The 15,487-nt window shown below is 38.4% G+C and overlaps 1 protein-coding gene across 2 annotated transcripts in view; it reads left to right on the top strand.

Moving 5' to 3' along the window:
• The window catches only part of LOC115230235 (proline-rich transmembrane protein 1-like), a 46,045-nt gene that overhangs the window by 14,796 nt on the left and 15,762 nt on the right, over positions 1 to 15,487 (top strand). Inside the window, exon 4 of one of the 2 annotated variants that reach the window (XM_036499581.1) lies at positions 4,529 to 4,679. In XM_036499581.1, coding sequence (XP_036355474.1) covers positions 4,529 to 4,672 — 144 coding nt within the window. In that variant the 3' untranslated portion in view covers positions 4,673 to 4,679. Of the gene's footprint in view, positions 1 to 4,528; positions 5,143 to 15,487 lie in introns of those variants that run through there. The other variant, XM_029800450.2, reaches the window with a different exon arrangement.

Raw genomic sequence — 15,487 nt, 5'->3', positions numbered from 1 at the left:
ATGTCCCACGTATCATGAAAACTAGTTTACGCTCAGCTGTGATGGTCTTTGTGTTGGCTCCATTGGGAGTGATGTCATACCACACCACATCTTTCAATAGGGTCTTGGGCTCAATTTAGACGCTTATGTGAAGCTGCTGGAGGCTGTAGTCAATCACTGTAAACGTTGTTGGAGAATTTTTACGACTTCACCAATCCCAATTTTATCTCCTCCTCCTAATTCCATGCTTGGACTTCATGTGCTCTAGTGCCTTTCGGAATGACAGGAAAAGTTTGCCTGAAATCACCTGACAACAGAAGCGTTACACCTCGCATTGGAGCCTGACAGTCTCGGATGTCTTTCAGGGCTCTATCTAATGCTTCCAAAGCTCCCTTGTGAGCCATAGTGCACTCATCCCAGACAATTAGATGACACATTTTAAGTACTTAAAATGTACTAGTCCCTGATCTGAGATTTTGTTGATGTTGCATGAAGGCATTTCGGATGCTGCTAAATTGAGAGGGAGTTTAAAAGTTGAGTGTGCTGTCCTGCCACCGGGTAACAAAGTAGCTGCAATGCCAGAGGAGGCTACAGCTACTGCAATGTTCTGATGCTGCCTAACTTCTGCAAGGAGAAGCTTTGTAATAAATGTTTTTCCTGTCCCTCCAGGAGCATCGAGGAAAAAGATTCGTCCCTCGCGTTGGCGTACACTGTTAAGAATAGTTCTGTAAGCCTGCAGCTGGTCCGGAAGTAATTTAGGCTCATTTTCAACAATGTACTTTGAAAGCGCTTGAGTGTCGTAGGTTGTTTCACGAATGACAGCAGTGGGAAGGCTATTTGACCCTGACCTGAATGCTTGTGGCAGGCCATACTTCGACAATTCATTTCCACCCAGTTTAGCAATTCTGTCTTCAATGTCAATGAGTGTTTTGTTATAGATTTCATTGCTGATACCCTCCATTTCAGGATAGATAAGTTGAGCTTGGTGCTGAAAGTCTTCAGCCAGGTTGTCTCTATATTTGAGCCATACAGTGGCCGGATCACACAGTTCCCGTGCCTGTAGTAATACTGCAAATAGTGCCCTGAGACTTTTATGTGATTGTGATAAAGCAGCCTGTCCTAAAGTTGCATCCCATTGTGCACCATCTTCTAACAGACTTTGTCGATAGCAGGCTTCTCTGTATGTTGTGCAGACATGTCCATGAACCGTTTTAGGGCCTGGAAAGACGTTGGCCCTCTGATCTCATGCAGTAGTAGACGAAGGTAGAAGCACTCTTGTTGAGTGAGATGCACTGTGTATACTCGCCCCAAGACAAATGTGAAACTTAATGAAAGGGTATCCATGAACATTTTGATCTGCTTTCCGTGGGGCCCATTTTTTCTATTCTAAGTGTAGTGTAGTACGATGGAATCTGTGGATACAGCAAGGTTTGAGCGAATGAATCCACTTGACAAAGCTTGAAGAATGCAGTGAGTGTGCTATCCCTTGGTTCCTCTTCCAACAGAGAAGCATTAGCATCGGTGATGTACACTCTTTGACCATTTCCCAGGAGCACTGCAAGCTGTTGAATGGCGGGGTGTCGTTGGTGAATGGTAAAGCCAAAGATGCGCCAGAAAGCCTCGTTGCTACTTATGTACTGTCCCACCTGATAATGCGTCACCTCATCCTGGCAGTATTCTTGTTGAAGTCCAAACATTGCAGCGTCAGAATCCTTGTTTACATATTTGCAAACGTACTTGATGGATTTAACGGAGTTGCATAACTCAACGTTGATGTGGGCATTGAAAGTCTTTGACAGGAGTGGGCAGTATGGAACAATCCATCTATTATCAATATCGTGCTGTCCGATGGTTGCTGCGAAACCTCCATATTATGCATGTATATATGTATATATATATGTGTACATATTACATGTACATCTATATGTATACATTTACACATAAAATACAAAATACAAAGTTATATGTTGATATCGCTAGTGATAACAATACTCAAAATATTGTTACGGACCACCTGCCGTCACCCGGTCGATCAGCGCAGCAATCAGGACAATCCACTTCTGACACCAATTGTTACAGACCACCTGCCGTTGCTCGCCCGAACGGGAAAGTTCGCCACGGAAACTCGGAGAGGAGAGAGATGACGACAACAACTACAACAGCAGCCGCAAGAAGATACAGAGACAATCGAGAGAGACACAAAGAAGGCAAGGCAATTGGCTCACATTTAACGTACTAGTTTATATGACTATTAATTGTTACAACATCAAATACATATCAGATACATATCAGATACATTTAAAGAGGACACGTCAAATTAAACAACAACTCAATACATCATACAGGTATACCACAGATCAAAGCATTTAAACATGCAGGTAACAACACATCAAATGCAATAACAACAGCATTTCAAGAGTACACGTCCGGAGACAACAGTTCTGTTTCAAATCACATTAAAGTTACAGTTCAAAGGACATTAAAGGCCTAACAGTTCAATGTTCATTACACAGCTCTCTTTTGCCTTAACACAACTCTGTACACAATGTCTTTACACAGTTCACATTGTTCTTTTCACTGTCTCATTTCTTTTACAGTCTCTTTACATCGAGTCTTTTTTACTTCTTTTTCTTCACATATCAATACACAATTCACGTACCTTAGTTCCTACTATAATAGCCAGTGTCTCACACTGTACCTCATCTCTCTCAGCACTGCTAAATCCAACTTGCTAACCTGCTTGCCTTGAATACCAAATCCTGGCCGCTAAATCCAACTTGCCAACCGCTTGCCCTGAATTCCAAATACCGACTGCCAAAACCTCTTGCCCTGTCACCACCCCCAATCTCTCTTAGCTATAATACTCTCTCTATCGCCGCTTAGTCCTATGTCCCTGTCCTCATCGACGCTGTCACTGTCACTCTCTCTCTCCTAGCTCTGCAATAACCTCTGTCTGTCCTCCTCTACGCTGTCACTGTCACTCTCTCATGACAGCTCCCAGATCTCTTAATCTGTCTTTCTCAGCCCTTCCTTTTAAGGGGTGTTTAGAGCGAACTTTCCTTGACCGGCAAAAGTGTAGAGGGTCCTTCCAAAAGCCATTACTCTTCCCAAAACAAAGGACTATAACTTTGCATTCCAGACTTTCTGTCTCCAAGCCAGCAAAGTAGGTCATAGAGGTGTCCCTGACCATTCACAGCACTATATAACAGACTGGAATTGTAGGCCCGTCTCTTGCAATTTCGATCAATTGGACCTTGTCCTCCTTCTTGTATAGAGAGTACGGCTGCAGCGAAATTAATTTTGGGACTTTCTTCTATCGAAGGCATTTTAACAAAAATGCTTCCGTAAAGACGGTGAAAATATTGTCAATTTCCCCAAACAAGGACACAATTCAATTTTTAAACAATAACCAAAGCACCTTCTCCGAAGCGGGGAGGGTTACGGTTTACAATTATTTATCAAATGCAACACAACAACGTTTTCCCGACGGGGAACCAACAAACGTGATTACAATAGTCAAACAGTAATGATAATAACAACAAGCCTTTTTAATTTATCCCCATTTATGTGAAACCACTTATTCAAGTTCAAGTCATTGATGCAATTTTATACGAATTGCTAATACACACACACACATAAAAAGGGGAAAAAATTGAATATTAATTTGATTAATATGAATTGAAAACCAGTGGTGTAGCATATAAGACCATAGCGGATCTTCTTCTAGCAAAAAGGATGACCACTGTTAATGGTTCATTCCTCTTATATAATACTTTCACTTTAATAGTTTCAGTATTCAATTTAAAGTGTCTGTATTACAATAGAGAGATGATTTTGTTTCTCTTTTAACACGTAATACTGAAATAGTGGAGAAGATATGATTGCCCTAGGGAAAAAGTTAAAATTCTTTCCCGATGACACTCCCCGGACCCTAAGTAAGGCATGTGTAAAATTTGAATGAAACTGGTTGTGTAGTTCTAAAGTTTTAGGGAAACACACAGACAGACAGACACACACACACACACACACACACATACGCACACAAACACATTCTCAGTTTCATATATATGAGAGATGGTAGTTTGTTAGCCTCTTTCTCAATCTTTACCACCTACTTACAAGTAACACTGGAATAGAGCACGGTTGTTGATTTGTATTGTAATGAGATTTAGAGTAAGGTAAAATTGCGTTCTTGATCTCAGTTTGGCATGGACACTGGCAGGTCATTTCCAAAGAATCATCTTGACAAATCTCTTTACACCATTAAACTTATATGAGTTGTAAATATATGACAATATATTTGTTGTTTTCAAGGCGGCGAGCTGGCGGAACCGTTAGCCGAGCAAAATGTTTACCGCCCATATCCGCTTTACCTATCATCCTTTCGAGATCGATCAAATAAGAACCAGTTGAGTACTGGGGTCGATGTAATCGACTTAACCGCTCCTCTGAAGTTGCTGTCCTTGTGTCAAAATTTGAAAGCAATATCTTTGGTGTTATTGAGTTATATTTGCATGCTTTAAATATAAACTTTCATTTTATATTCTAGGCAAATGCAATGGCCGAATCTGGAGAGAGAGACGACGCGCTGAAGGCTAACAGTAAAGCAGGAAAATTCATTGGATTATCAATTTTCTTTGGTGTTATTATTTACCTTATTGTGATAATAGTAGTAAGTACTGATAAAAGATAACGAATGATTAATAATTGTAAGCATTACTCAATTTACATTTGGGCGAAATCCGTTGAAATTGGATTATATAATATAATATAATATAATATAATATAATATAATATATTTATATAATATAATATAATATAATATAAATAATATAAATATATATGGGCAACACACACACACATACACACACGTACGTACACCTATTGCATATGTTTTTTCTACGCATACATATTCATAAACAGAAACGAATGGAAAAGATGTTGGTAAATTTGTAGATTAACACTCACACGATTTCAGCAAGAAAAAAATCGGATTTTTGCATAGAATCAACTACTCTGGCTTCCTAATATGCCACAAAACCCTTTTTGTGGTATGGGGGATGGCTCGCAGATTGTACCCATTTATATTGTGTAATACACTGACAAATTGTTACCTGCCTCTTTGTTTCTTTGTAGTTAAATAAATGTATTCTCAACAAATCACTTTATCTTCGGCGTAAAATATAAACAAAACTCTTTCACGCCCAATGTAATGTGTGTGTGAGAGAGGAGGGAGAAACATGAACGATTTAAAATAAATAAATGATATAAAATATATTTTAATTGTTGTGTGAGAAAGTATATATAATCTGATTATGAAATATAGTATCTTTCAAAAACATCCTAAATTTGAAGACTATATCTCATGTTTAAGAAAAAGCAAAACATATTTTGTTGAAAGCTGTCATTTATTTACTCTCTCTGTCTCTCTCTCACTTTGTCTTTACCTTTTTTTGTTAGACGCAGTGAAACCATCTCCCTTACACATACTTTTTCTTTACGTTTTTTGTTAGACGCTGTCAAACACACACTCTCTCTCTCCCTAACACACACTTACCGTTACTCTTTGGGTTTCTAGATACCAATATCTCTCATACACTCGCTATATATATATATATATATATATATATATATATATATATATAAAGTTAATCCAAACAAGAAAACTGAAGAAAACACAACAACGCGATATATATATATATATATATATACGGAGAATTTACAAAAAGAACAAAAGACATAGACAGGTGATGTAGACAAAAATAGATGTATTAGTATAACGCTCGGGAACTGAAAAAGTCTTTAACGTTTCGATCCTACGCTCTTCCACAGAAAGGAACACAGAAACAAGGAGAGAAAATAAAGAATGTGTAGTGGCTATATATATATATATATATATATATATATATATATTATATATATATATATATAATATATATATATATATATATTATATATATATATTATATATATATATATATATGCATATAACATTTTTCGTAAAATTATTGATTGATTAATTGATTAATTAATTAATTTTACCCTTTCTTTATTATATATGCATATTTGTATACAAAATTATATGTATGTATATGTGTGTGTATGCGCGCGTGTGTGTGTATATGTATGCGCGCGTGTGTGTTTCACTTCAAAATGTAACAACTTTTATGAATGCGGAATTAAAAAGCTCATTGCGATATGGAAAGCGATTATAGAGAGTTGTCGCTATATCAACCATTAAATAAATTAGATATTTCTTCTTTTTGTTTTACTATGCCTTGTAAAACAGATGAAGTTTCGTTACAACTTGGTATACTTATATATCCTGTATGTTAAGGCGGCGAGCTGGCAGAAACGTTAGCGTGCCGGGCGAAACGCTTAGCAGTATTTCGTCTGTCGTTACGTTCTGAGTTCAAATTCCGCCGAGGTCGACTTTGCCTTTCATCCTTTCGGAGTCGATAAATAAAGTACCAGTTTCGCACTGGGGTCGATGTAATCGACTTAATCCCTTTGTCTGTTCTTGTTCGTCCCCTTTATGTTTAGCTCCTGGGAAGTAAAGAAATATATATATCCTGTATATCTATTAATGTGATTGCTTCCATGACACCCGAGTGGAACAAGATCGAAACGGGAATTATCACAAGATGAATCCTTTCGGCAAACTTTTCGCCCTTGCATTAATCGTGTTGTTAAAGTTAGCAGAAGATCAGTGTAGATAACTACAAATTGATGAGTTCGAATTTCATAATATATGTTCTTTTGTTTCTTAACTGAGTACGATGTGGTTTCATGCAAACTCAACTGAAATTTCGCAGTCGCAGTCAGTTGAAATTGTCATGCTACCAGAACCAAAAGATATTATCCACGTGCGCCTGCAGGAAAAAGGAAAGTAAACTATGAATGTTAATCTTAATTTAAATTTTAATCGAATTTTATCAATGGCTCTTTTCTCTTTACATATTCCATTTTGGTACGTATTTTTGATAAGGTTTTTCAAAAACCGAAACATGCAAAAGAAAAATTAAAATGTACAAATTTTAAGAAAGTAGCATTTTCATCCATGCCTTTCATATATATGTTAAAAATAGATAGATAGATAGATAGATAGATAGATAGATAGATAGATAGATAGATATTTACACGATGTCATGTATTAGTGCAATACGACCGTTTCAAGCGGCTCCATTTAATTGAACAATGCAAGCATTACATCAACTTAAAAATAGTGCCATCTTCAGGTACAAGATGACACTATATTTAAATTGATGTAATGCGTGCATTGTTCAGCTAACTTCAGCCAGTTTATAAGTAAGCACACTTCCACAGGTTAAATTCACGTGCACTTTAGAAAACGTCTTTTACTCCTCTTACACAAATACGTTCAAAGTTCACAATAAACAGATATCACCGTTCAAATTCAACATTCACATATATCTATGGCCATTTCGAGAGCCCAACACCATAGTTCTATTACAGTGTAGACAACTCCAAATTGATGAATTCAAACTTCATGATATATGTCGTTTTGTTTTTTAACTCAGTACGATGTGCTTTCTTGCAAACTTAACTGAAATTTCCTAAAAAGGTGATTAAATATACAGTTACAGCTCTTTTGAAATATGCTACAACAGAGAATCAACTGCGTAGATTTTTCTAGCCAATTTAGGTCATGTGCAATGCAATGCAGACATTTATTCCTCGCCTGATAAGTCCATAATAAAAGAGAAACCATACTTTCAATAATTTCATATGAGTCTAAAGCAGAGCGTAATTTCCAGAACGTAATGATAATAACAATTGTATCTGTTGAATACAATGTTGTTGTCTAAGCGTCAGTCATTCGAGAAACGGGTAATCCCAGTCATTCATGAACAAAAAAAATTAATTCGTCACGAAAATTTCCACTTTGACGGCAGTGAAAAAAAATTCGAGCGGTTAAGGGTGTTGTCTCTGCGTTTAAGGACAATGTCTCAGTGGTTATACTGATTACCGTGAAGAAGGACAGCTACTTCGTTGCATGTAGGTAAGTTGAAGCTTCCAGAGTGTTCGCCCAACGGACGTTTTGGGGCATCTATGACAACATTGAAATTTGATGAAGGAACTGCCTCCAATGCATACCTGAAGCTTATAACGTAGCTGTTGAGGGTGTGAATCATATCTTTCAGGTTTCGGATGATGTGGAGGTCTGTGCCAGGTGAAATTGAGCGTCGCATTGCTGCTTGTTCGTTGGGATTACCAACGACGTAATGCTGGAGAAATTGTGTGTCTTGGTTGGCGGCAGGTTCAAGCGGTCCAGTTCTATGGTATACCTGGCCTTAAACCTTAAACGTGGGCATGAATCCCCCTTCTCGCACAACATTTGCTCCGAAAGATGTCGCCTGAAAGGCGCAATTGTATTTCCGGGGATACAACTAAGAAGGTGCTTCGATTTAACCGTATTACCTGTGAAGAGACGCTTTAGCGTCTCTGGTGGGTCCGGGAGTTGAAGCAATCGGACCTTTCCACCAGAGCAGCACAAACCGGTTGGCTTCCCCGACCACTTTTTGGCAAAGTGAAATGAACACGTCTTTGAGATACTTCCAAGCGACATGTCTAAGTGGCCAGCATAATCAAAGACGGAATTGTACTGGAATGCTTTTAAGGCCCATTGTGTGGCCAACGGTTTAGAAACACCCTTCTTAAGGGCTCGCTGTCTTGCATCACTCTGAAGGCAATTATCACGGTCTCGTAACGTTTCGGAAGATCGAGCAGCAGCAGTGTTTGCAGCATCCGTTGTCCGACGTCTGTAGCGCTGGTCTTCATTCTCCTCGGTACGTGCGGCTGAAGAGCACGCGGCATTAGAGGCTCGGCGACGTTTCCGCTGGGGACTTGTTTCTGAAGCTCTTGCAGCAGCTGTAGACGCGGCGTTAGCAGATCGGCGTCTCCTTCGCTGGTCCTCTGTCTGTGAAGCACGAGCAGCTGCCATTGAAGAAGCATTCGCGGCACGGCGAGTTCTACGTTGGTCTTCGGTTTCTGCAGCGCGTGCAGTCGCAGATAAGAGGGCAATAGTGGTCATGCGAGCATGTCGCTGGTCGTCTGTTTCGAGAGCTCTTCTTGTGGCCGCACGTTCAGCAGCTTGTGACCGACGGATTGTAGTCTCCAACGACAATTCTAAAGCTCGATTTCGTCTTGATTCTTTTGCTTTAGTAGTATTTCGGCCAATGGTGAACCTCTTCCGTCGTGGCGTGACCTAAAACAGGAGGTTGAAGAACACTTAGCCCCAGTCAGAAGAATAATAGCAAACGGCTGACAGGATATGTAAGTTTTTATGAAATAGGTACGCGGGTACGAGACCATAAGCACGTCTTAATGGAGAGATATCCATAAGGTGATTTAGTAGCAGTACAGTAAGCTGTGTTGCAATGGGAGCTGGCAATGGATCAAATCACTTCTCAAAGGTGCGATTAACATGTTTTCCACTATCCACATTGGTAAGCGGATATCAATCGTAGTTTGTTCTACGCTGGAATAAATACATGAATGCGAATTGTCAACAGATAATGTCTAGCAGCTGTAACCTGAAGCCTGAGATAATGTTGCTTATCGAATCGCGAGGTAAAGGCGTTTGTCGAAAGTCCCTCTACCTATTTTTTGTCAATGAGAGGTGGTACTTTATGAATGTGTTCCAACGGCGTGAGGTGAAATGGCCAGGAGCAACAGTAGATGTAATAACAATTTTGTGACTTACCAACTGCAGCTGGATTAATGGAGGAAAGGATAGCTTTGAGAAGAGAGCTTGCAGTGAAAACGTTGGAGCAGGATCGCGACTGGTGTAAGTGAAAAGAAAAGGGGTTTTTAAGTAAGATGCAGTCATCGCTCGCGAAAACGCGAGAATAGACCAATGATGCTACAGTACCCCATTGTAAGAGGATAAAAGCGAGAAGGGGTAAACGGTACTGTTGGAATTGTTAGTAAGGAATGGCACCTAGTTGCTACTTTGCGAGTAATGGTCAAGTACTTACCGAGTGTCCGAACAATATGGAGAAGGGTTGCCTTGAGCTGAGGCAGAAGAACAGATGGTTCCCATGCGGGGTGGTTGTGGTAGGAGACAGACAATGCGTGGAGGTAATTCGGGATGTCTGACGTCTGGTGGGCGTCTGATAGCGATTTGAAGCACGATTGCAGAACATGCGTCAGTGCGGAAAATGGACGTAGGCTATTGTGTGAATGTTGTACGGAATGGGTTAAATTTAGGTCTCGATGTGACGGGGTAAAAAGACATGGTTACAAACGGCAGCAGGTAGTGGGGTGTGAGGTGTCGGAGCACAAATGAGGGACGACAAACTGTAAAAATGGACGATTTCCGGGGCTGGAGGGAATTGGAACTTACGTCGATTGCAAAATAGAGCAGGGCGTTTAGGGCTTCAGATGATGGTTTGACGGCTGTTTCAAGAGGACACGAATGATTGTAAGACCACGTCAGCAGGGACGTGAGTTTATGTAGGAGAGTGACGACTTTTCAAGCAAACAGTATGAGGTCATAATAGCAAGTTTACAATAACAGAGTGACAATGGCAAGGTCACAAAAACAAAGAGAGTTTTCAGGTAAGTACTGACAAAATATGAGAATAAGAAATGGTGAGTATAACAAAGTCAAATGTCCGGCATTGTGTGCGCGAGCAGGCGATATGCGTATGAGTAAAGAAATAACTGTCATAGTGGATTCCTGGCATAAATAAATCTGAATAATCTGGAGTCACATCAAATGCTGAATCAATAAGTACATTGATTAAGTGCTACGCAGCTTCATTGTGCTTCAGTAGTTCAGTTTCAGTCTTCCGGTCATCCGCTGAGTACCGTGACGCCACTAAACTCTTTGGGTCAAACTGCAAATGTCTACCGAGTTTGGTTGAAATCGAACGACTTTTTGAAAACAATCGATAATTATCGATCGAGTTTTTGCGGAAACCGAACATTAATCAAAGCAGTTGTTATGACAAAAAAATGCCTCGGAACATACCTAATGCATATCTGAAATTTCAATCGAATCAGTCTGGTGGTTCAGCGGTTTGAACCGGCTTCACCCGATAGCACTTGTACACGGAAACCGTAAACAGCTCAAAAATATAACTTTTTGAAAGACAGCTTGGGTATTGATTTTATTCAAGAGGTTATCAAGATTATTGCTTTAACAATGTCACACCCCAAACCGTCTTTTCTCAAGTGTAAGGCCTCATGTTTCCGCAGTTTCATGGTAATTTATTAAGACCCGTGCAACTCCGGTTACTACTGCTAGTGAAATGGATGAAGGAAGTAGTAAGTGCTTACCAGTAGCTTGTGTAGTGCAGAGGCTGTTATTGCTTTAACTATCTCATACTACTCATAGAAATTGCTTTCATTTATTGCAATGGAAAGCCTCAGTGCCGGATGTTTACTGCTATTGGCAGTGGCTATTTTGAGGTCACGTGGGGTCACAATGTGTGTGCGCACCCTGATGGAGATTAATTGGTTATGCATAAGGGAAGGAATGGAGTCAGTGTTCTGAAAAAAACAATCAGAAGCTACCTCAACAAAGGCAATTTGTTCGAATGTGAGTTTGTCGAATTGTGCTCAAACAAAGCGCAATTTAATGAAATGAACCACGGCATAAGACGCGTTGGGTGAAAATGCATTCATTTACCAAGTTTGGTTTAAATCGGTTCAATAGTTCTGGCGCTATGGCCTGCCTTAGAGGCATTTTTTGAGTCGGGTTTTCCCGTATTGTGCTCAAACGAAATAGAATTTGAAAAAATAATAACGAAACGAAAAACGTTGGGTAATAATGCATAGGAATGTTAAGTTTGATCAAAAATCGGACTTTTTGAAAAAATCGATAATTATCGATTGAGTATTTGCGAAAACCGAACATTGATGGAAACAGTTGTTATGACTAAATCATACCACGGAACATTCCAAATGCATATCTGAAATTTCAATCGAATCGGTTAGGCGGAACTCGAGACACACGCACAAACACACACACACACACACACACACACACAACACACACACACACATACACACACACAGTTTCTGTTTTATATATATAGATATAGCTTTTAAGTCCATTAATATGTTAGTTAGTTAGTTAATTTGGCTCAAAAGTAAATAGCAAGGCCATGTAGGGGGACATGGAGTTAAGTACAGGGTGGTGTTCATCTAAAGAGTTCAGGCCACTTGAGGTCCAGGGAGGCTTTGAACAAAGCGGTCGTCGGCATCTTCACCATCTCGTCTGGCAGCTTGTTCCACGGATCCGCAACCCGGACGGAGAAAGCTCCTCTCCTTCGATTGAGATCAAATCGTCGCAGGTAGAGCTTTTCGGAATGACCCCGCAGCCGACGCTCCGGAGCAGGAGTGAAGAACAGCTCTTTCGAGAGGTTACACTTCCTGCTTATGATGTTGTGGGCGAGAATGAGATCACCACGGCGGCGGCGTTTTTCAAGAGAATAAAGGTCGAGCGTCCTCAGCCTTTCTTCGTAGGACAAATTTTTGAGACCATGAACCATGCGGGTAGCCAGCCTCTGGACTCTTTCGAGATGCTGTATGTCTTTGAGGAGATAAGGAGAAGAGGCTTGAATCCCATACTCCAATATGGGTCTCACCAGGAGTGCGCTCATAAAAAAACATACCCGGAGTTTTTTAAAAGGTGAACTAAATGCATAGTTACAGAACTATTGAAATCGGTTAAAACTGAGAATGCGTCGATTTTTCAAGCCAGTTTAGGTTACGTAAAATGTAATGTGCACATCTCTTCCTTGCTTGATAGGTCCATAATAAAAGTGAGATCATAATTACAATAATTTCCTATGGGTCTAAAAGTGAGTTTAATTTTCAGTACAGAAAGATAAAAGAATCTTATATGTCGAACATACAGCAGTGGTATATGCATTATTCATGCATAAACAACCCACTCTGAAAAAACTTGATTTCTCACTGCTATCAATTTACTGCTACAATTGCTGTTGACGTCAACATATATACATATATATTGCAATGCATAAGGCAAGTGGTGTGAACACTGTCTCTGCATCTACTCATCCCGAAATGAATATCAGTAAGTAGATATCATTGATTTCCCATATTTCTTTATTATACATTCACTACCTGGTATATTTTTGAGGGCTCTATACACATACCTACGATTCCCTTCCGGCATTACATCAATGTCTATTAATGAATTAAATATATATGTATATGTATGTACGGGTGTGAATATATATAGTGAGAGTTTACGTATAAAACAAAAGACGAAGACAGGTGCTGTATAAAATAAACAGATGTATTAGTACAACGTTCAGGAATGCTAAAAGTCTTTTACGTTTCGAGCCTACGCTCTTCTACAGAAAGGAACACAGAAAAAAAACAAGGAGAGAAAAAAAATGTGTGTAGTGGCTAACGATTTATCATGGCGACTGGTGCCGGACGATATATATATATATATATATATATATATATATATATATATATATATATATATATATATATATATATATATATATATATATTATATATATATATATATATATGTATATATATGTATGTATATATATATGTATGTATGTATGTATGTATGTATGTATGTATGTATGTATGTATGTATGTATGCATGCATGTATGTATGTATGTACACTTCGTTTTTCTATCTGGTTTGCAAGATTGTTTATTTGAACTTGTGTACTGAAGCAAATTATGTTGCGTCTGGGGAGAGTCATTATCGTCTTAATACCTTATTATCTCACCGGTTGGATTTTCACGTATATATTATTTATATTTTTTTCTCCCAAATGCGTCGAACGATAGTTTGAAGCAAGACAACTGCGACGTAAACTATGCCTTTCTATTTGCCCTTTTTGAAAATCAGTGCAAACCATGAAATCAGTAAAAGCTTTAAATATATTAGTAAAAAGTATTCTAATCATTCTTAGCGCAGTTTCACCTTCTATTGTTCATATATATATATATATATATATATATGTATATATCTTATGCACATTTGTCCTAAGATATTTGCCTGCTAACTACGTGCTCTCATGTTGGGTCCCACTGCGTGGCAACTTAGGCTTGTGTATCTGCTATAACCTTGGGATGACAAAATCTTTGTGATTCGATTTATTAGGCAGGAGCTGAAAAGTCCTGGTTTATATAGTCGCAGTCAGTTGAAATTGTCATGCTACCAGAACCAAAAGATATTATCCACGTGCGCCTGCAGGAAAACGGAAAGTAAACTATGAGTGTTAATCTTAATTTAAATTTTAATCTAATTTTATCAATGGCTCTTTTCTCTTTACCTATTCCATTTTGGTACATATTTTTGATAAGGTTTTTCAAAAGCCGAAACATGCAAAACAAAAATTAAAATGTACACAATTTTAAGAAAGTAGCATTTTCGTCCATGCCTTTCATAAATATATATATATATATATGTGTGTGTGTGTGTGTGTGTGTGTGTGTGTGTGTGTGTATGTATATGTGTGTATATATATATATATATATATATATATATATATATATATATACATATATATATATACATATATATATATGTGTATATATATATACATATATATATATACATATATATATACATATATATATATATATATATATATTATATATATATATATATATATATATATATATAATATATATATATATATATATATATGTATGTATATATATAAATTTTTTCTCTTTTACTCTTTTACTTTTATCAGCAATTTGACTGCGGCCATACTGAAGCACCGCATTTAGTTGAACAAATCGACCCCAAGACTTATTCTTTGTACACCTAGTACTTATTCTATCGGTATCTTTTGCCGAACCGCTAAGTTACGGGGACGTAAACACACCAGCATTGGTTGTCACACACACAGACAGACAGACAGACATTCTCAGTTTTATATATATATAAATGATATGCATATATACCCTCTAAGTCCGTTTGTGTGATATGCTTTCGAGTAGACAGAGACATCTACTGCTAAAATGGGCTCAGAGAAAGCTACAATCAGTAATTAAGGAGGAGCGCAAGGGGAGTATTACTATCGCATTTCTCAATCAGGCGAAACATCTGGTAACGACAAATCGCGACCAATCGATAAAATATAGGGAAAACATTTGTGAGAACGTTTGTAGTGAACAGGAACAAATTTTGCTTGAAGCAGTTCTGAACAGGTACCGTGTCTCAGACATATTTAGATATTTCAGTCTGGGCGACTACAATACCTTCAATCTGACAGCCTCTATTGCTTCCACGACACCCGAATGGAACAAGATCGAAACGAGTATTATCACTGGATAAATCATTTCAACAACCTTTTCACCCTTGCAATGGTCGTGTCGTTAAAGTTAGCTGAAGATCGGTGTAGACAACTACAAATTGATTAATTCAAACTTCATAATATATGTGGTTTTGTTTTTCAACTCAGTACGATGTGTTTTCATGCAAACTTTCCAACAGGATGACTTCTAAAAGTGTGAAATTTCCTAA

The sequence above is a fragment of the Octopus sinensis genome, unplaced genomic scaffold (assembly GCF_006345805.1).
Source record: "Octopus sinensis unplaced genomic scaffold, ASM634580v1 Contig15018_ERROPOS429916, whole genome shotgun sequence".
NCBI lineage: Eukaryota > Metazoa > Mollusca > Cephalopoda > Octopoda > Octopodidae > Octopus > Octopus sinensis.
Note: the sequence above shows the minus strand (reverse complement) of the source record. Positions and strands in the feature narration are given on the sequence as shown.